General features: G+C 43.7%; 2 protein-coding genes across 3 annotated transcripts; one reads left to right on the forward strand and one right to left on the reverse strand.

Annotated features, from left to right (window-relative positions):
* The first annotated feature begins 1,512 nt into the window (after positions 1 to 1,512).
* On the forward strand, positions 1,513 to 14,572 carry LOC139375011 (uncharacterized). Of its 2 annotated transcripts, none has more exons than XM_071116370.1 (6): positions 1,513 to 1,656; positions 5,995 to 6,295; positions 6,878 to 7,003; positions 7,786 to 7,844; positions 13,363 to 13,668; positions 13,835 to 14,572. In XM_071116370.1, exons 2-6 carry the CDS (start codon positions 6,043 to 6,045, stop codon positions 13,865 to 13,867), a joined length of 777 nt encoding a protein of 258 aa, XP_070972471.1. In that variant the 5' UTR covers positions 1,513 to 1,656; positions 5,995 to 6,042; the 3' UTR covers positions 13,868 to 14,572. The 2 variants fall into 2 exon arrangements, with proteins under 2 accessions (XP_070972471.1, XP_070972460.1); XM_071116359.1 differs by having other exon boundaries at positions 1,529 to 1,656; positions 6,875 to 7,003.
* Positions 14,573 to 15,113: 541 nt separating this feature from the next.
* LOC139382835 (tryptophan hydroxylase 2 (tryptophan 5-monooxygenase)) lies at positions 15,114 to 22,254 on the reverse strand. The gene is made up of 13 exons (XM_071127072.1): positions 22,218 to 22,254; positions 21,891 to 22,086; positions 20,934 to 21,077; positions 20,666 to 20,850; positions 19,921 to 19,958; positions 18,695 to 18,795; positions 17,870 to 17,937; positions 17,445 to 17,641; positions 16,989 to 17,124; positions 16,577 to 16,703; positions 16,334 to 16,429; positions 16,085 to 16,218; positions 15,114 to 15,655 (listed from the first exon to the last, which is right to left on the reverse strand). Exons 2-13 carry the CDS (start codon positions 22,077 to 22,079, stop codon positions 15,481 to 15,483), a joined length of 1,590 nt encoding a protein of 529 aa, XP_070983173.1. The 5' UTR covers positions 22,080 to 22,086; positions 22,218 to 22,254; the 3' UTR covers positions 15,114 to 15,480.
* Positions 22,255 to 23,045: the final 791 nt, after the last annotated feature.

The raw sequence follows: 23,045 nt of genomic DNA on the forward strand, positions 1-23,045 counted from the left end.
GACCGTCCCCTCGCCCATACCCGGGCGCGAACCAGGGACCTTCTGCACACATCAACAACTGACACCTACGAAGCGTCGTTACCCATCGCTCCACAAAAGCCGCGGCCCTTGCAGAGCAAGGGGAACTACTACTTCAAGGTCTCAGAGCAAGTGACGTCACTGATTGAAACGCTATTTAGCGCCCACGCTAACTAAGCTAGCCGTTTCACATCCGTTACACTCACCCCCCTTTTGACCTTCCTCCTTTTTCCGCAGCAACCAGTAATCCGGGTCAACAGCATCAATGTAACAGTACAAGTTTAGACCGTCCCCTCGCCCATACCCGGGCGCGAACCAGGGACCTTCTGCACACATCAACAACTGACACCTACGAAGCGTCGTTACCCATCGCTCCACAAAAGCCGCGGCACTTGCAGAGCAAGGGGAACTACTACTTCAAGGTCTCAGAGCAAGTGACGTCACTGATTAAAACGCTATTTAGCGCCCACGCTAACTAAGCTAGCCGTTTCACATCCGTTACACTCACACAGATGCAGGACAACATAGAGTGGTGTCCAATAGCACTATATATCTCACAAAGCTTATCCTACACGGAGCAAAGGTATGCACAAGTGGAGAAGGAGGCGTTGGCTATTACATGGCAATGTGAAAGGCTATGCCAATATCTTATTGGCCTGTAGATTACAGCAGAGACTTACCACAAACCACTGTTGGCTCTGTTAGTGACTAAAGCACTGTATGACTTGCCTCCCAGAGTTCTGCGCTTCTGCCTCAGATTGCTGAGGTTCACCTAAAAGATGGTGTATGTCCCAAGGAAGGTACTGATCACAGCAGACACACTCTCTATGCCCCAATTAAATGTACATTAACAGAGGAGGAGCAATGTCTGGAGGGTGAGGTACAGGTGTCCATTAATGCAGTAAGAGACAGTCTACCTGCATCTCAGACCAAACAGATTGCAGAGGAGCAACAGCGAGACCCCATCTGCCAACAGATGCAGCAGTGCAAAAAGGGATGGCCCAGGCAGGAGGAACTGCCTCAGCTGCTGAAGCCCTATTGGGTGCATCAAAGGGACTTCCACTGTAATGGAGACCTTCTCATGAAAGGAAAACATGAGGGACACATGGGGATAACCAAATGCAGACTGAGGGGCGATTGAGTTAACGATTTCACATCTAACGACTTGCAAGGTGTACAAGCGCCGGAATACGGCCCGCCCTCCCAGGCTCCCCTTGAGCCTGTGGAGGGATCTGTTATACCCTATTTTTAACAGAAAGTTTGTTTGATTTAGTATATTTAAAAAAAATAAAAATGTTGGGTAATTTGTTCCGTTTTTGGGGGAGAATCCTGTTTCCACCCTGCACAGTAGGTGCACATGAAATTCTGTGAACGCCAATATAACATAGAAGAAGAAAAACATCAAAGAGCCATACCAGACTCTAAAGTCTGGAGGACATGAGAGTTCGGTGTTAGCCAGTCTAGAGGAACGCGCCCCAAAAAATATAGTTCATCACATCCAGGGGGTGGCAGTACAGAGTAGTTTTCACCAGAAAAGTGTAGGAGGAAGTAGAATGTCCCGTTATGAATCTCAAATCTAGTTATGGTTCCTTATTCAAGGTGAAAGCATCATCATATATTTGCTGAAATAATTTATAGGTAAGTGTTTACGGTTTTGTATGCTTTTGGTTTTCTGTCGATGTTATTTGTGTACTGTCCTACAGCCACATCGATTTTTCAGTCAAAGAACTTTGAAAACGAGAAAGTGATTACTCCATTATTACAGTGAAAGTAACCTTATTTACTCAAGTAGGTAACCCACGTTCGCTGTCTGTAACCGAGCAGCAAATTATTTAGTCTACGTGGCATACTGTATGGCTACAGTAAGTAAATTTTTGCATAAGCAATCCCATGTAAAGTTTATGCGCTATTTGACTTTCACCATGAAAGTGAAACTAACTTGATGTGAAACAATACCGAAACCTTTCATAACTCCCTGAAGCTGGTAGTATGGTGAACCAAACAAATAAAATAACATCAAATAAAGTTTGTCCACCACCAGTGGCGTGTATTCTTGCATAACAGGCTTCCCCAAATATTTGACCTATAAAATTATCTATAAAATTATCTATCTTTGGTCAATTTTCACCGGAAAAATCACCCGAGCGAGGGAAACAGCGCCCCTCTGTCTCAGTATGGGTAGCCCACGTATCTGATGCTGTCTGGACCAAAAGAGTATGACATGTTGCCGGTGAAGCACTTGATTTGGCCTCCCTTGATAAATAAAATATAAAATAATTAGACAATCAGCGTTGAGGTGAGCTCAACTGTGGGTTGTCCTGGCGCAGAAAAACTCCCCGTAAGGGAGGCCAGTTTGAATTTGGCTTCACACCAATCAAATCACATCCGTTTATCTAACCATAAATTAATATATTGTGCCACTGGCCTGAGACGATTGAAGTTCAATATGTAGCCTAGTAGACTCACGTTAACTAGCTAGCTAGTTAGGCTAGCAAGCATTTTAGCTTGGTAGCCTATGAAAACAGAAACTAAAAGTGTACTGTATGACAGCGCCATAGACCATTTGGCCAACATGACAGAGAGGAGGATATTGGTGTTCAACTAGTCTACAACTAGCATGAGTAAACAATTATTTATTTTTTACCTTTATTTAACTAGGCTAGTCAGTTAAGAACAAATTCTTATTTTCAATGACAGCCCAGGAACAGTGGGTTAACTGCCTGTTCAGGAGCAGAACAACAGATTTGTTTGTACCTTGTCAGCTCGGTGGTTTGAACTTGCAACCTTCCGGTTACTAGTCCAACGCTCTAACCACTAGGCTACCCTGCACACACACCAGTGGAGGCTGCTGAGGGGAGGACGGCTTATAGTAATGGCTGGGATGGAGTCAATGTAACATTATCAAACACATGGAAACCACGTTTGATACTCATTACTATGAGCTGTCCTCTCCTCAGCAGCCTCCACTGACACACACACACACACACACACAGCCCGAAATCAGTAGGCCTACCATGGACAGCCATGTGATATTTAAGAACATCGATTTGACTAAATGTTTTTGGTATCTTTAAGTTTGTTTTTAGTGTATTAAACTAAGCATATGTAGCCTAGTTGATTTTTATTTTTTATTTTTATTTCACCTTTATTTAACCAGGTAGGCTAGTTGAGAACAAGTTCTCATTTGCAACTGCGACCTGGCCAAGATAAGGCATAGCAGTGTGAACAGACAACACAGAGTTACACATGGAGTAAACAATTAACAAGTCAATAACACAGTAGAAAAAAGGGGAGTCTATATATACATTGTGTGCAAAAGGCATGAGAAGGTGGGCAAATAATTACAATTATGCAGATTAACACTGGAGTGATAAATGATCAGATGGTTATGTACAGGTAGAGATATTGGTGTGCAAAAGAGCAGAAAAATAAATAAATAAAAACAGTATGGGGATGAGGTAGGTGAAAATGGGTGGGCTATTTACCAATAGACTATGTACAGCTGCAGCGATCGGTTAGCTGCTCAGATAGCAGATGTTTGAAGTTGGTGAGGGAGATAAAAGTCTCCAACTTCAGCGATTTTTGCAATTCGTTCCAGTCACAGGCAGCAGAGAACTGGAACGAAAGGCGGCCAAATGAGGTGTTGGCTTTAGGGATGATCAGTGAGATACACCTGCTGGAGCGCGTGCTACGGATGGGTGTTGCCATCGTAACCAGTGAACTGAGATAAGGCGGAGCTTTACCTAGCATGGACTTGTAGATGACCTGGAGCCAGTGGGTCTGGCGACGAATATGTAGCGAGGGCCAGCCGACTAGAGCATACAAGTCGCAGTGGTGGGTGGTATAAGGTGCTTTAGTGACAAAACGGATGGCACTGTGATAAACTGCATCCAGTTTGCTGAGTAGAGTGTTGGAAGCAATTTTGTAGATGACATCGCCGAAGTCGAGGATCGGTAGGATAGTCAGTTTTACTAGGGTAAGTTTGGCGGCGTGAGTGAAGGAGGCTTTGTTGCGGAATAGAAAGCCGACTCTTGATTTGATTTTCGATTGGAGATGTTTGATATGGGTCTGGAAGGAGAGTTTAGAGTCTAGCCAGACACCTAGGTACTTATAGATGTCCACATATTCAAGGTCGGAACCATCCAGGGTGGTGATGCTGGTCAGGCGTGCGGGTGCAGGCAGCGAACGGTTGAAAAGCATGCATTTGGTTTTACTAGCGTTTAAGAGCATTTGGAGGCCACGGAAGGAGTGCTGTATGGCATTGAAGCTCGTTTGGAGGTTAGATAGCACAGTGTCCAAGGACGGGCCGGAAGTATATAGAATGGTGTCGTCTGCGTAGAGGTGGATCAGGGAATCGCCCGCAGCATGAGAAACATCATTGATATATACAGAGAAAAGAGTCGGCCCGAGAATTGAACCCTGTGGCACCCCCATAGAGACTGCCAGAGGACCGGACAGCATGCCCTCCGATTTGACACACTGAACTCTGTCTGCAAAGTAATTGGTGAACCAGGCAAGGCAGTCATCCGAAAAACCGAGGCTACTGAGTCTGCCGATAAGAATACGGTGATTGACAGAGTCGAAAGCCTTGGCAAGGTCTATGAAGACGGCTGCACAGTACTGTCTTTTATCGATGGCGGTTATGATATCGTTTAGTACCTTGAGCGTGGCTGAGGTACACCCGTGACCGGCTCGGAAACCAGATTGCACAGCGGAGAAGGTACGGTGGGATTCAAGATGGTCAGTGACCTGTTTGTTGACTTGGCTTTCGAAGACCTTAGATAGGCAGGGCAGGATGGATATAGGTCTGTAACAGTTTGGGTCCAGGGTGTCGCCCCCTTTGAAGAGGGGGATGACTGCGGCAGCTTTCCAATCCTTGGGGATCTCAGACGATATGAAAGAGAGGTTGAACAGGCTGGTAATAGGGGTTGCGACAATGGCGGCGGATAGTTTCAGGAATAGAGGGTCCAGATTGTCAAGCCCGGCTGATTTGTACGGGTCCAGGTTTTGCAGCTCTTTCAGAACATCTGCTATCTGGATTTGGGTAAAGGAGAACCTGGAGAGGCTTGGGCGAGTAGCTGCGGGGGGGGGGGGGGGGAGCTGTTGGCCGAGGTTGGAGTAGCCAGGCGGAAGGCATGGCCAGCCGTTGAGAAATGCTTGTTGAAGTTTTCGATAATCATGGATTTATCGGTGGTGACCGTGTTACCTAGCCTCAGTGCAGTGGGCAGCTGGGAGGAGGTGCTCTTGATTTGATGATGTTTAAGTTGAAACGTTGCTGGATAGTGGAGTCAGTTCTCCTGTTGTCTTTGTTCTGACTTGCGGTAACTCCCTGATCAGTAGTAGTTTAGTAAACTGTCGAAAACATTAACTTTCTTGACCATGCTGCAGGTCATGTAACTGTTTAATGCAATATTTGCTTTGTGGATAGATGTTGCTCTCCAGTTTTGTGATGAAACAAACATAGTTGTAGTTATTCTGCCACTGTGTGTTGTCTTTGTTTTCTCGACCTTATTGTACTGTACATCACGGTGGCGTATGAATGAATGGGTTATAGGGAGAACAAAGCGATTATCACCACATAGGTTGTAATATGGATTTTTTTTGCTGGCTCGGCTTGGCTTCCCTAGTGATTTTGCCCACGTGCTGCCACTGTCCACCACAACCTTCAGGGAGGCTAATTTTGCACTGTAGGCCTAAGTGTCTGGTGTTGTTCGGTCCTGGGGACCCACATGCTGTGTAACATTTTGTTCCAGCCCAGTAATATGTCACACCTGATTCCACTTTATGATTTGAATCAGATGTTAATAGCCTACCCTGCTGTGCTGGAACAAAACCGTGCACTGTCTGTGGGTCCCCCAGAAAGATTATTGAAGAGGGAAACGGCGCCTGTTTTATACTAGAGATTATTGTTTTAAAATGGTTAGCGACCAACGTAAGTCAACATTACATTTCTTAATGTTTTATTTAATTCTGCAGATCCTGCAGTGTTCCAGGCTGTCAGGTTGTGTGTGGCGTGGCAGTGAGATGGATAACCATGCAACAGCAGGGGCCGCCGTGGATGCATGCGGAGTGGACCAACGTAGCGATGAGTATCGACTGCTCATGGCTTACTGTGGCAAAAGGAAGAGGCAGCGGTCTGGCCCAATGCCTCAATGTCAAGGCCTCATTCAAAAAGAAGGTCCTCCTCCATCCAGACATAATGCTAGATTTTATGACACCGGTCCCATACACTGCAAATTTCAAGGTTGTGCTCCGTCCAGACATGGCCTAGTGGCAGGTAAGAGGTAGTTGAAAACAGTGGTGGTATGTTTCTGTGCACTGGAACATTCTGTGGAGCTATAGGAGGACACACTCATTATAATGGCTGGAATGGAATGAATAGAACCTGTGGTTTCCTTATGTTTGATACCGTTCTATTGATTCCATTCCAACCGTTACAATTATCCCGGCCTCCTATAGATATTCTCACCAGCCTCCTCTGGTGTGGAATCATAGAATATTATATGTCAAATATATGGATTGATCACAGAATATTGTGCTACTTAGAACATACACGTTTATGTAACCCCTGCAACTAAAAACACTGTGTGTGGGTGGTGTGTGGGTGGTGTGGGTGTGGGTGGTGTGTGCGTGGTGTACTTGTGGGTGGGTGTTGTGTGCGTGTGGGTGGGTGGTGTGTGCGTGCGTGCGTGTGTGGGTGGGTGGTGTGTGCGTGGTGTGCGTGTGGGTGGGTGGTGTGTGCGTGCGTGCGTGTGTGGGTGGGTGGGTGGTGTGTGCGTGCGTGCGTGCGTTTGTGGGTGGGTGGTGTGTGCGTATGGGTGGGTGGTGTATGGGTGGGTGGTGTGTGTGTGTAAAGCAGCTACTGGAGCTGCAGGAGGAGAGGGCAATACCTTGAATGGAGTAGCAGACAGGTTGACTCAGATTGCAGACTCTGTGCAGATCACAACAGACGACATAGAGTCAGACGGGACAGAGGATCAACACGGTGGGTCTCTTTCACACTTACAACAATAATGTTTATGATGATAAATGGATTCGATCTATTAAAGGTGCTATTAAAGGTGCTATTAAAGATGCATTGTAATTTCAGAAAATGGCCGTAATATATGTGCAGTAATAGTGGAATTATAGTGTTTCACAGTACTACTTACCGGCCAGTGTTGTGATTGGCTGTGATATTCGACTATTGATTTCTCCCACCGGAGCGGCATCTGTTGTCAAAATGGGATGGCTGTGTGGCTGTGTTATCTAGTGGAAAATGGTTCAAGCGGCCAATGTAGAAGTCACTCTGTCATTTCCTGGTTGCAAAAATTCTACACTGTTCAATTTCAGTTTATGTTAGAAATCAAGCACTGAGTCGTGTAGAGAATCATTGTACCATCTAATTCGCTGAGAAATATATTTTTCAGTAACAAAAAATATATTTTTTATAGCTGTTTGAAGCTGGTGGACCAAAACCGAAAGTAAAAGGCTCAAGCGTGAGTCTCCACCATGTTACGGGGAAATAGGATGTGGGTAGGGGGAGATGTGTTTTGAATGCAGCCAAGTGCTGTTGCAATTAGCTAGCTTCCACATAGGGGAGCCATTCTGAGAAATGATATGTACAGCACCTTTAAGTGATTTTCCTTACAGTTGTAGCTTTCAAAGTACTTTACATGGTATTGTAGGGTAATGCAATGATTTGCATAAAGTTGAACTTGAACTTAGTGCCTTTTTGATGCCGCAGATGTGAATGGACAGTTACTGATTGGTTTTGTCTCCCTGCAGATGTCATCCGAAGACTAGTGGAGTTGCTGAAGGCATCTGGAGACAAGCTTAATGAGGAGGTGTGTGTGTCTTCATGGGGAGAAAGGGGAAGGGTTTCAAATGCAATTGGACTACCCATTACAAATAAAATCTTATTTGTCACATGCGCGGAATACAACTGGTGTAGACCTTACAGTGAAATGCTTATTTACAAACCCTTTACCAACAATGCTGTTCAAGAAATAGAGCTAAGAAACTATTTACTAAATAAACTAAAGTTTTAAAAAAAATCAAAAAGTAACACAAGATATTTACAAAACAATACTAAGGCTATATACAGGGGTCGGGGTAATTTGTAAAGTGACTGTGCATAGATAATGAACAGCGAGTAGCAGCAGTGTAAAAACAAAGGGATGCAATGTAAATAGTCCAGTGGCCATTTGAGTAGTTGTTCAGCAGTCTTGTGGCTTTGGGGTTCTAGCTGTTATAAGAAGCCTTTTGGTCCTAGACTTGGCGCTTCAGTACCGCTTGCCGTGCGGTAGCAGAGACAACAGTCTATGACTTTGATGACTGGAGTCTTTGACAATTTTTGGGGGCCTTCCTCTGACACTGCCTAGTATATAGGTCCAGGATGTCAGGAAGCTTTGCCTCTTCCGTCGTGACATCCCCCGAAGGCCCTTCTGCTAGCCCCGGCCCACTAGCTGTCTGAATCGCCGTGTCTCCAGCTCGCCAAGCTACTCACTGGATCCTATGATCACTAGTCTATGCATGCCTCTCCCTAATGTCAATATGCCTTGTCCATTGCTGTTTTGTGATTATTGTCTTATTTCACTGTAGTGCCTCCAGCCCTACTCAATATATATATTTTTTTTTCACCTTTATTTAACCAGGTAAGCTAGTTGAGAACACGTTCTCATTTGCAACTGCGACCTGGCCAAGATAAAGCATAGCAGTTCGACACATACAACAACACAGAGTTACACATGGAATGAACAAAAACATACAGTCAATACAGTAGGGAAAAAAGGAAACAGTCTATATACAATGTGTGCAAATAAGGTCAAATAAGGGAGTTAAGGCAATAAATAGGCCATGGTGGCGAAGTAATTACAATATGGCAATTAAACACTGGAATGGTAGATGTGCAAAATATGGATGTGCAAGTAGAGATACTGTGGTGCAAAAGAGCAAGATGAATAAATACAGTATGGGATTGAGGTAGATAGATGGGCTGTATACAGATGGACTATGAACAGGTGCAGAGATCTGTGAGCTGCTCTGACAGCTGGATCTTAAAGCTAGTGAGGGAGATGGGAATCTCCAGCTTCAGTGATTTTTGCAGTTCGTTCCAGTCAGTGGCAGCAGAGAACTGGAAGGAAAGGCGACCAAAGGATATTTTGGCTTTGGGGGTGACCAGTGAGATATACCTGCTGGAGCGTGTGCTGCTATGGTGACTGGCGAGCTGAGATAGGACGGAGCTTTGCCTTAGCTAGCCCTTTTGTTCCACCCCCCACACATGTGGTGACCTCACCTGGCTTAAATGGTGCCTCTAGAGACAAAACCTCTCATCGTCACTCAATGCCTAGGTTTACCTCCACTGTATTCACATCCTACCATACCCTTGTATGTACATTATGCCTTGAATCTATTCTTCCACACCCAGAAATCTGCTCCTTTTACTCTTTTTTTTTCCTGAAAGCACTAGACGACCAGTTCTTATAGCCTTTAGCCATACCCTTATCCTCCTCCTCTGTCCCTCTGGTGATGTAGAGGTTAACCCAGGCCCTGCAGCACCTAGCTCCACTCCCATTCCACAGGCGCTCTCATTTGTTGACTTCTGTAACCGTAAAAGCCTTGGTTTCATGCATGTTAACATTAGAAGCCTCTTCCCTAACTTTGTTTTATTCACTGCTTTAGCACACTCCGTCAACCCGGATGTCCTAGGCTTGTCTGAATCCTGGCTTAGGAAGGCCACCAAAAATCCTGACATTTCCATCCCTAACTATAACATTTTCCTACAAGATAGAACTGCCAAGGGGGATGAAGTTGCAATCTACTGCAGACATAGCCTGCAGAGTTCTGTCATACTATCCAGGTCTGTGCCCAAACAATTCGAGCTTCTACTTTTAAAAATCCACCTTTCCAGAAACAAGTCTCTCACCATTGCCGCTTGTTATAGACCCCCTTCAGCCCCCAGCTGTGCCCTGGACACCATATGTGAATTGATTGCCCCCATCTATCTTCAGAGTTCGTACTGTTAGGTGACCTAAACTGGGACATGCTTAACACCCCGGGCGTCCTACAATCTAAGCTAGATGCCCTCAATCTCACACAAATTATCAGTGAACCTACTAGGTACAACCCTAAATCTGTAACCATGGGCACCATCTTAGATATCATCCTGCCCAACTTGCCCTCTAAATACACCTCTGCTGTCTTCAACCAGGATCTCAACGATCATTGCCTCATTGCCTGCGTGTGTATTTGGTCCGCTGTCAAACGACCACCCCTTATCACTGTCAAACGCTCCCTAAAACACTTCAGCGAGCAGGCCTTTCTAATCGACCTGATCCCATCAGTAGAGGATGCCTGGTTGCTCTTTTAAAAGTGCTTTCCTCTCCATCTTAAATAAGCATGCCCAGATCAAAAAAAAATGTAGAACTAAGAACAGATATAGCTCTTGGTTCACTCCAGACCTGACTGCCCTTGACCGGCATAAAAACATCCTGTGGCGTTCTGCATTTAGCATCGAATAGCCCCGCGATATGCACCTTTTCAGGGAAGTCAGGAACCAATATACTCAGTCAGTTAGGAAAGCGAAGGCTAGCTTTTTCAAACAGAAATTTGCATCCTGTAGCACGAATTCCAAAAAGTTTTGGGACACGTGGAGAATAAGAGCACCTCTTCCCAGCTGCCCACTGCACTGAGGATAGGAAACTTTGTCACCAGCGATAAATCTACGATAATCGAGAATTTCAATAAGCATTTTTCTACGGCTGGCCAAGCTTTCCACCTGGCTACCCCTACCCCGGCCAACATCTCAGCACCTTCTGCAGCAACTTGCCCAAGCCCCACCCCACTTCTCCTTCACCCAAATCCACACATCTGATGTTCTGAAAGAGCTGCAAAATCTGGATCCCTACAAATCAGCTGGGCTAGACAATCTGAACCCTCTCTTTCTAAAATTATCAGTCGAAATTGTTGCAACCCCTATTGCTAGCCTGCTCAACCTCTCTTGTATTGTCTGAGATCCCCAATGATTGGAAAGCTGCCGCGGTCATCCCCCTCTTCAAAGGGGGAGACACTCTAGACCCAAACTGTTATAGACCTATATCCATCCTGTCCTGCCTTTCTAAAATCTTCGAAAGCCAAGTTAACAAACAGATCACCGACCATTTCGAATCCCACCGTACCTTCTCCACTATGCAATATGGTTTCCGAGTTGGTCATGGGTGCACCTCAGCCACGCTCAAGGTCCTAAACGATATCATAACCGCCATCGATAAAAGACAGTACTGTGCAGCTGTCTTCATCGACCTGGCCAAGGCTTTCGACTCTGTCAATCACTGCATTCTTATTGGCAGACTCAATAGCCTTCGCTTCTCAAATGACTGCCTCGCCTGGTTCACCAACTACTTCTCTGATAGAGTTCAGTGTGTCAAATTGGTGGACCTCTGGCAGTCTCTATAGGGGTGTGGGGTGCCACAGGGTTTGATTCTCGGGCCGACTCTTTTCTCTGTATATATCAGTGATGTCGCTCTTGCTGCTGGTGATTCTCTGATCCACCTCTACGCAGATGACACCATTCTGTATACATCTGACCCTTATTTGGACACTGTGCTAACAAACCTCCAAACGAGCTTCAATGCCATACAACACTCCTTCCATGGCCTCCAACTGCTTTTAAATGCAAGTAAAACTAAATGCATGCTCTTCAACCGATTGCTGCCCGCACCCTCCCACCCGACTAGCATCACTACTCTGGACAGTTCTGACTTAGAATATGTGGAAAACTACAAATACCTAGCTGTCTGGTTAGACTGTAAACTCACCTTCCAGACTCACATTAAGCATCTCCAATCCTAAATTAAATCTTGAATCGGCTTCCTATTTCGCAACAAAGCCTCCTTCACTCATGCTGCCAAACATACCCTCGTAAAACTGACTATCCTACTGACTTCGGCGATGTCATTTACAAAATAGCCTCCAACACTCTACTCAGAAAATTGGGTGTAGTCTATCACAGTGAAATCCATTTTGTCACCAAAGCCCCATATACTACCCACCACTACGACCTGTATGCTCACGTTGGCTGGCCCTCACTGCATATTTGTCGCCAAACCCACTGGCTCCAGGTCATCTATAAGTCTATGTTAGGTAAAGCCCCACCTTATCTCAGCTCACTGGTCACAATAGCAACACCCACCCGTAGCACGCGCTCCAGCCGGTGTATTTCACTGGTCACCCACAAAGCCAACACTTCCTTTGGCCGCCTTTCCTTCCAGTTCTCTGCTGCCAACGACTGGAATGAATTTTTAAAAATCACTGAAGCTGGAGTCTTATATCTCCCTCTCAAACTTTAAGCATCAGTTGTCAGAGCAGCTTACCGATCACTGTACCTGTACACATCCAATCTGTAAATAGCACACCCAACTACCTCATCCCCATATTGTTACTTATCCTCTTGCTCTTTTGCACCCCAGTATCTCTACTTGCACATCGTCATCTGCACATCTATCACTCCAGTGTTAATGCTAGATTGTAATTATTTCTCTTCCATGGCCTATTTATTGCCTTACGTCCCTACTCTTCTACATTTGCGAACACTGTACATAGATTTTTCTATTGTGTTATCGACTGTACGTTTGTTTATGTGTTACACTGTGTTGTTGTTTTTGTCACACTGCTTTGCTTTATTTTGACCAGGTCGCAGTTCTAAATGAGAACTTGTTCTCAACTGGCCTACCTGGTTAAATAAAGGTGAAATAAATAAAAAATGCAAAAGTGATGTACTGGGCCGTACGCACTACCCTCTGTAGCGCCTTACGGTTAGATGCCATACCAGGTGGTGATGCAACCGGTCAGAATGCTCTCAATGGTGCAGCTGTATAACTTTTTGAGGATCTGGGGACCCATGCCAAATATTTTCAGTCTCCTGAGGGGAAAAGGTGTTGTCATGCCTGCTTCACAACTGTCTTGATGTGTTTGGACCATGATAGTTCGTTGGTGATGTGGACACCAAGGAACTTGAAACTCTCGACCTGCTCCATTACAGCCCTGTTGATGTTAATGCGGGCCTGTTTGACCCTCCTTTTCCTGTAGTCCACGATCAGCTCCATTTATCACCACAAGATGTCCTTGTTCCATAGTCAAACATCCCTTGACTCTCATTAACAGTATATAGTACTCTATATGTTACGAATGCAAAAATACCAAATACGGTATAAGGCTCTGTCCAAGACCAGGTACAGTACACTCTTCTTTCACAATTATGTGTTCAAATGTCTCCCTCCCTCTACCCAAACTCTTGCTGACCTCATCCTCCTGGCATCCTCCTTCCCCGTCCTTTCACCCTCCCTCCACCCTCCCGCATCTCAGATCATGAGTAACCACATCTTGCAGAGGCACCTCCAGACTTCCTTCACTTACAGTCTGTTTGAGACGGTGACCTCCACCCTGCTGCAGGGAGTGACGGGGGTAGAGGGTGATGGTCCTGTAGCCCGGACAGGCTGCCCTGCCCCTGAGAAGGAGGAGAGGGTCCAGAAGGAGCAGATTGCCCTGGCCTGCGAGGTGACTAGCAAGCTATCTGCCCTGGACCTCCACCCCATGAGCCGGGCCATGGGCTTTGGGACACGCTACCTCCAGGAACACCACACGGCCTGGGTGAAGAAACACGGGGGCTGGGTGAGTACTGCAAAACCAGAGCAGGGTCGTCTGTCAGGAGAGTGTAAGGGGAATAGCAGCTTAAAGTGGATGATATTCCTAAATGAGAGAAAAGATAGAAAAATGAACAGGGGAAAACAATGTATTATTTTCTACATTCTGTAATTCTGTCTTTTCTTCCTTCCAGAATAACGTGTTTGACAGTGAAGACACTGATTAGACCTGTCAGGCATTTCAGCTGCTTCAACCAGCCATGGGAACCCATTTACATTTAGCTGAATTTTACATGTTTAATTTGCTCCTAAAACTATGGATTCACTTACTGTACTTACATTAATAAGGCTGTTTCTTAGTGAAACTGACTACATTTTGTTCATGTTAAAGAGATCCTTCAAAAGTTATGTACTGTTAGATATTGAACATTGGTCCCAATTTAGACTTGAAATAAACAGACTTAACATGGACTTAAGTCTCATTAAAACATGGACTAAAGTATTTTTTTATTGACTTAAGTCCATGTTAAGTCACCTTATCTCAAGTTTTTAAATATTAGGGCCTATACTGAATGTATAGCTTTCAAGATGTTTGGGTTTATCTTAACCTCTAAAATGACATTGAACCTGTGATTTATGAATGAACTGCTCAGTGTGGATTATCAATGAATTGCCTTGAAATGGTTGTATGTGGGGATAAATCTAATGGTTAATACATTTCTGCAGCCAGTATGTGATGAAAGTAACAATAATCATCTTTAGATTGTTAGTTTTGGAAATTGTGAATGAACCTCTATCCCACAAACATTTTTTTTTATATTACAACATAAAGTCGTGTTAGTGGGATATGTTGCTATTTCAGTGGTGTTACTGTGATAAAGTACAAATGATTTGATACCATAAAGGAATTAAAGATTTATTTTGTCATTTAATAGTCATTCATTTGTATTCTTTTGAATATAATTGTCTTCCTCTTTGTAAAGCTGTGAATGAAGACTATACATTTGCAATGTGCAGTGAAAACAGTATAGTCGAACGATACATGAAAGCAAAAGCACAGAGATTCCAAATGGAATATTACACCAGTTACCTCATCAGAGAGAATAAACCATTCCAGTCCTAGCATAACATGTATACATATACTTACAACATTAAGGCCAAAGAAGCCTGACATTAAACATATTAGAACAATGATTCTCTTTTCCTAATGTTTGTATTGTATTTGAATTACATTTGGGACATTTCTTTATTTCAAAGCAAATGGCAGCCGAGTTACATTTGACATATTTGCGACACATTTCGACTGCATAACAATGCAATACTCATGAATATCCTGTTGTATTCTTCACATTTGATGCACTGTACAGAATAAGTCAAAAAATATCTCTGAATTTTCACCAACAATTTCAAATACTATATATTTCAAGTATAACATATCCATATATTATTTTCTGTATTATACTCTATCCCTCTTAAACTCAACTCTGAACGTGAAGCCAGTTCCACTGCATTTTTTTATTTGTTCCCCACTAATCAGGGACTGATTTAGAAGGGTGTAATTATCAGGTAGAACAGAAAACCAGCAGCCTCCGGACCTCGTAGGGTCAGAGTTGAATACCCCTGCTCTATACAATAAACTCTGAGTGGAAAATAGATCTGATTTCTTTTTCATGTCACTTCAAACATGTTATTTATTTTTTAAGTGTAACATTTACTATTTTAATTTTAAGAGATATCTGTGCACTGTACAGGTCATGTCTGTTTCATTTCCACAAAGATGTTATATTCAACAAGATAAGTAACATATTTCCAAGATAAGTATGCCCAAGATACACAACTGCTATATTCCCAGGTATGTGTTCATCTTGCCCAGGGCATCACACACAGTGGTGAGGTCACTGCGAAGGTCCTGCACCACATTCTCAATGCTCCTGGTGTCCTTCAGCAGGTCTATGCTCTGGGTGTAGGGGTTGTAGTACACTGAGAACGGCCTCTTGATCGTCTTGGCAAACTCCCTGTTGGTAGAAGGAATATACCTAACTGCAAAGAAGAGTTACTCCAGTGGACTCCTGTCTTGTCAGCATGTAACCTACTAAACCAGTGGACTCCTGTCTTGTCAGCATGTAACCTACTAAACCAGTGGACTCCTGTCTTGTCAGCATGTAACCTAGTAAACTAGAGCATGCAGTTTTTAGGAGCAATTTGAATAACTTTGTCCTGATTCCTAGACTCTCATATTCAGTATATGTGGCCCATGTGGGAATCAAACACACAACCTTCATGTCCTAGGATGGTCTGGCCTAGCGGTTTAAGTCGCTGCCTCCAGAACACATATACTGCTGCAAAATGGGTTTCAAACAAATAATTGTGAGAGGAGTGGTACTACCCCAATCCTTAAAAATAAACTGTTATCCATTAAGCCATTGGGTTGCCCTTAGTTTTACCTCATCTTCTCTTTGGCTTCTTCAAAGCTGTCAGAGACAAAGTAGACCTCCTGGAAGGTTGTGATGAGGCACTCCTGGTAGCAGGTGGTCCCAGGGTCAAACATCTTCACTGAGGCTTTGTCAGACAGGGCATGCTGTGAGGAAATAATCAGCCTGTCACTGTGGTGTCACTCTCTCTCTGTGTCTGTGTCTGTGTGTGTGTGTGTGTGTGTGTGTGTGTGTGTGTGTGTGTGTGTGTTTGCACTTTACCTTCAGCTCTCCAATAGATGACAGCAAACCTGCACCATAGGCCCTCAGCTGGCCGTCTTGTTTGCACAAGCCGAACTCAATGGTGAAGAAATAACACTGCCAACAGCATAGAACGAAACAGTCAGTAAGCTTTTATTTAAAAAAAATATATATCAAAGTAACAAAATCCAAATCACGCTTATTTTTTTAGAATTTTTTACAAATCACCCTGCATTAGGTGCATTATCAGGGTGTTGTACTCACGGTGGCTAGTTTCTGTACGTCCTCGTCAGATGCCCCTAGAGATGCCAGGCCTATCTCCTGGGAGAACTGGGCGAACTTGGGGTCGGCCAGGAGTGGAACATGACCGAGCAGCTCATGACACGTGTCCCTATATCCAGATATCAGATAATATTCTGATATCATTAGATATGGGCTATTGAAATGCAAACGGCATCTATCGAAACTAAGAATATGCTACAGACTAAACTCCACATTATCGTTATCCCCTCTCTCTTTCTATCCTGTTATCATTATCCATCTCTCTCTCCCTCTCGAATAATCATACAATCGTTTATTTTACTTTGATGTTGAGTGCTTCAGTTTGAACAAGTAATGCGATGCCAAGGGCTGTGAAACTCGAAACATGTTATACCTCTGGTGATGATGTACTCACGGTTCGGGTGTGTAGAGCGGGTCAGTACTGTGCCGGACATATTGAGTGCAGTTAAACACCCGGTAAGCCAGACCGGCCAGGAAGTCCCGAGGAGACAGGTATCCTGCCACGGGCCTCACTGTGAACCCAGACGTCTCTGAAACAGTCACACACAAACAACAGGATCAATATATGATAATTATGGCCAATGCCTTTAGGGAACTTTGAAGGAAGGAAATGTCTTCTTCTTTGGACCTGAAGTTTCAATGACAGATGTGTTTTTTTAGGGTCCGCCTGAGGTTACACAGGTGAGACTGACAATGTCAGTGAGGATGAACGTGTTACCAAACTATCTGAGGCTGATTCAGTCTTGCTGTTATGAGTGAATGTGTTATGGTTCTACTGTACACTGATAATGGTGACAACAATGTGCTGTTACGGTCATCAGGGTTGTTAGAGGTATTCATCAGCCTATACCTTTCAAGAACAGGGACACGTCCTCCAGTTGGGGGATGTTGTCCTCCCGATACCCACAATGCTTAGTGAGCAGGGGGAGGTTCTTCAGGTACTCTCTACAGGCGTGTGTGGGGTAGAGCTTGGTGAGCTCCCTGTACACCACACCCCAGGTCCTCACCTCCTCTGGGGTGTACTTGATGTGGGGGATAGGCTGGCCACTGGGTAATGGAGGTGGATGCAGATAAGGATATAACCACACTTACATTACACTCTTTTATTATATCATATGCACACTGAGCTGTTATTTGTCATCTGTATTTACATTGTAATACCAACTAAATAGTGTGCTAACACTGCAATTAGTATAACAGTATTAGTGTAAGAAAATAACAGGTTACCAGAGTGTTTCCACAGTAAAGAAAGAGAAGAGAAGAGACTACTCATACTATTTGTAATTCATGGCCATTTCCACAAAGTACTTCCTCCTCTGGCGGTATACGTTATCTTTGAAGCCCTGGAGTCAGAGCAGGGGACCAGAAGTTAGATAAGGAACAGGATCACACAGAGTTATCTGTCAAGTCAACCAGCCAACAGTGGTGATATTCTGTAGTTCCTGTGAATTCCTTGAGTATTATCAGCACAAATATACATATATTTTTATATATATAATCATGGAATTATGATCATTAGTTGTACACTGAGTATACCAAACATTAGGAACACCTAATGACTCAGAACAGCCTCAATTCATAGGAGCATGGACTCTACAAGTTGTCAAAAGCGTTCCACAGGGATGCTGGCCCATGTTGACTCCAATGCTTCACCACAATTGTGTCAAGTTGGCTGGATGTCCTTTGGGTGGTGGACCATTCTTGATGGTCCAGTGTTGCAGTTCTTGACACACGCCTACTATCACACCCTGTTCAAAGGCACCACTTAAAACTTTTGTCTGGCCCATTCATGGCACACATACACAATCCATGTCTTCATTTCTGAAGGCTTAACAATCCTTCTTTAGCCTGTCGTCTCTCCTTCATCTACACTGATTGAAGTGGATTTAACAAGTGACATCAATAAGGGATCATAGCTTTCACCTGGATTTGCCTGGTCAGTCTACGTCATGGAAAGAGCAGGTCTTAATGTTTTGTATACTCAGTATATATTAAAACACTATGTATCTAAGTCTTATTTACTTCCTTTGGTCATTCAGTTGAGAGACAATTCTAATTTTGCGATGATGACTCGGCCAAGCAGTGAACACACTAACTTACTGGGTGATCTGCATCAAGCTCTGATCCGTACATCAGCACTCTGTGAGAACACTGGTCGAGCTCTGCAATCTTCTGGGGGAACCAAGGAACTTCCTCCCCATCTAAGGATGCAAACACATCATATATATGCAGAATTAAGCATTACACACACACACACACATCATATATACACTACCATTCAAAAGTTTGGGGTCACTTAGAAATGTCCTTGTTTTTTGAAAGAAAAGCTATTTTTTTTGTCCATTAAAATAACATCAAATTGATTGGAAATACAGTGTAGACATTGTTAATGTTATAAATGACTATTGTAGCTGGAAACGGCAGATTTTTAATGGAATATCTACATAGGCGTACAGAGACCCATTATCAGCAACCATCACTCCTGTGTTCCAATGGCACGTTGTGTTAGCTAATCCAACAGTATCATTTTAAAAGGCTAATTGATCATTATAAAACCCTTTTGCAATTATGTTAGCACAGCTGAAAACTGTTGTCCTGATTAAAGAAGCAATAAAACTGGCCTTCTTTAGACTAGTTGAGTATCTGGAGCATCAGCATTTGTGGGTTCGATTACAGGCTCAAAATGTCCAGAAACATAGAATTTTCTTCTGAAACTCGTCAGTCTATTCTTGTTCTGAGAAATGAAGGCTATTCCATATGAGAAATTGGCAAGAAACTGAAGATCTTGTACAACGCTGTGTACTACTCTCTTCACAGAACAGCGCAAACTGGCTCTAACCAGAATAGAAAGAGGATTGGGAGGCCCCGGTGCACAACTGAGCAAGAGGACAAGTACATTAGAGTGTCTAGTTTGAGAAACAGACACCTCACAAGTCTTCAACTGACAGCTTCATTAAATAGTACCTGCAAAACACCAGTCTCAATGTCAACAGTGAAGAGGCGACTCCGGGATGCTGGCCTTCTAGGCAGAGTTCCTCTGTCCAGTGTCTGTGTTCTTTTGCCCATCTTAATCTTTTATTTTTATTGGCCAGTCTGAGATATGGCTTTTTATTTGAAACTCTGCCAAGAAGGCCACCATCCTGGAGTCGCCTCTTCACTGTTGACGTTGAGACTGGTGTTTTGAGGGTCTGTCATTTACAACATTAACAATGTCTCCACTGTATTTCTGATCAATATGATGTTACTTTAATGGACAAAAAATGTGCTTTTCTTTCAAAACAAGGACATTTCCAAGTGACCCTAAACTTTTGAACGTTAGTGTACACAGGGTAAAGCATTACACACACACACGTCATCTATACACAGGATAAAGCATAACACACACATCATGTATACACAGGATAAAGCATCACACACACACACACACACACACACACACACACACACACACACACACACACACACACACACACACACACACACATCATGAATACGCAGGATAAAGCATTACACACACACACATCATGTATACACAGGATAAAGCACACACACACACATCACACACACACATCATGTATACATAGGATAAAGCATTACACACACATCATATATACACAGGGTAAAGCATTACACACATTCAACTGAAGCACTACCCACTCTGAGAATTTCACATACATCAAGTAGTCATTGATGAACACTCATTCAATAAAATGTCAAAATAGTTTTCACTAGCACTAAATTGTACAAAGAAGAAATGGTCAACAAAAGCACATTTTGTCTGGTTAAAAGTCACTCAGTACTCACAGATCTCCATTCAGATACATTTATACTCCTACAAGATGAGACAACAAACAGAACATAAGATGATATGGATAAGATGTGTACATTCACTCTGAACCATGAACAAAAGCTAAATGTCTTCATGTTCTTGCTGTAAGTCACTCAGTATTCCACATATGCCCATACAGATGTGAATGTTGAACTGAGACCTTAATAAGCTGTGGCTTATGTCCTGAATATGTCCTGAAAAACTATCAAACTGAAAGCCTACAACAAAACTCCTGGGTCATACCTGCTTCTGTAGACCACTGGTTTTGAGGCGTGTTGAAGGAGATGATATTGACGTGGTCTTTGAGGTGCTCCAGCAGCTCATTAAACTCTTTCTTGCTGCAGCTGCAGTCGGCGTAGATCTCCACCTCTGTAGCGATGCGCTTGGACATCCGCGACTCAATGTGAGCCAGGTTCACATGCTTCTCCTGGAAAAGCAGAGAATAGACAATGAGGAGAGGAGAGAATGTCGTTGGGGCAAATGGGGTGGAGCAGGACAGTAGATACTCACCTGAAAAAGGCGTAGGGCTTTGACCAGGCAGCCAACCTCGTTCTTCAGAGAGAAAACAACAGCCGTCTTCCCCGACTCCCTGCTCTCCCTGATCTCTTTGTCGGTTGGGTTCTCATCTATTGGACAGAAGGAGGGCCGGCGCGACTGTCGGACAGGGAACAGAAAGTGACACAGACATGTCGATACAGATGACCAGATGTAACCCAGTGTGACTGATCAGGTTCAAACAGGATTACCCACTGAGCTAAACCCTAGCTAGGCATAAGCTCAGACAGAAACAGTCTTCGGGTCTCAGGCAAGGTTACTCATCATGCGAGCGGAGGTCACTGAACCACCGTCGCTACACCAGCACATGTCCACCTGTTAACACAATTATTAATAAACAATAAACAAGTTAACACAGCACATACAAGATCTGATAGGTGATTGATGCATGAAGATAGAATGTTGATTACCAAACCATTTCCCAAGTGTAGGCCACATTAAAACCAGCCTGAGTATTTCAATCAATAGTCTCACTCAGTGCCTTAAACCATCCGTTCTACTAACACGCCTTCTTATCTTTGACATGACCAGAGAGATGAGCAAGCTAGCCATAAGAACATGTCATGAGAAAGAGGATTTCCTCCCCCTGTGATGGACACTAAGATATGGTTGCCTAGAAAACTGATTAAGTGTGCTTCACTCAGAAAAGAAAGTCCATAGCAATATACAGTCCAGTGGAAAAATAAATAAAATGATGTGCACTAAATAGAACATGCAGTTTATGCAGTTATCAGGAGAGCCTCAAACCTCAACCAACCAATCAATCAACCCATTCTTCAAGTCATCCATGTATTGCAGACAGTTTAAATTAATGAATCAACCGACCAACCAACCAACCAGTCAACTAACAAACCATCCAATCCCTCCATTGCAGAGGACACTAGATCTCATTCCATGCAGTCTTTCACTTACCATCTGTCCCCCGGTATGGTGTTGTTTCTGCTGGTCAAACATGGCCGAGTCCAGAGAGAGCCCTCGCCGGGACCAGTACTTACTGGAGAACATCATCATGGCAGGCTGCATTCTTGGCACTGGCTCTGGGCCACCCCTCTTCTCCGGGCCGCCGCCCCGCTTCCTCAGCTGGGACGACGCCATCACCATGGGCTGCCTGCATGGAGAGAATGTTCTGATCAAATTCAAGTTGAAGGTTGATGACGGTCTCTTTGTAGACCCAAATGTCACAGTATGTTTTCAATATTTGATTTCTACTAAACATTAAATTGGAGAGTCACGCGTTACCTCCCAATGCACTGGAGAGGATGTTCCGGATCCAGAGTTCCTATTTGGTGTCTACTATAATTACTATTACAGTACTACCCTGTCTTTACTCTCTACAATAGCTACTGCTACTACTACTACTACTACTACTGCCTCCTCCTCCTCCACTGAGCTACACTAGGCTCGTCTTCTGCCAGCCAGCACCACTGAAGCTCCTTTAAATAGTGTGATGGAGGCAGAGGGGGTAAGGCATCCCCTCCCTCTCTCTGCTGTTGACATGCATATAGACCAGGCAAGGGTGCGTGTGTGTGAAGAGCCATCTCTTCCCTTTATTTGGAGAGGCAGGAAACTCCATGGGAATACATTAGGAAATACATTATTACAAATTATCTGATGGGATTGGTCAAAAGACCAATTAGTGAAACATTTTTATTGTATTTTTTAATTTTATTTCACCTTTATTTAACCAGGTAGGCTAGTTGAGAACAAGTTGTCATTTACAACTGCGACCTGGCCAAGATAAAGCGTAGCAATTCGACACATACAACAACACAGAGTTACACATGGAATAAACAAAACATAGTCAATAATACAGTAGAACAAAAGAAAACAAAAAGTCTATATACAGTGAGTGCAAATGAGGCAAGTTAAGGAAATAAATAGGCCATGGTGGCGAAGTAATTACAATATAGCAATTAAACACTGGAATGGTAGATTGGCAGAAGATGAATGTGCAAGAAGAGATACTGGGGTGCATAGGAGCTAAATAAATAAATAACAGTATGGAGATGAGGTAATTAGATTGGCTGTTTACAGATGGGCAATGTACAGGTGCAGTGATCTGTAAAC

This window comes from Oncorhynchus clarkii, chromosome 2 (assembly GCF_045791955.1).
Source record: "Oncorhynchus clarkii lewisi isolate Uvic-CL-2024 chromosome 2, UVic_Ocla_1.0, whole genome shotgun sequence".
Classification (NCBI taxonomy): Eukaryota; Metazoa; Chordata; class Actinopteri; order Salmoniformes; family Salmonidae; genus Oncorhynchus; species Oncorhynchus clarkii.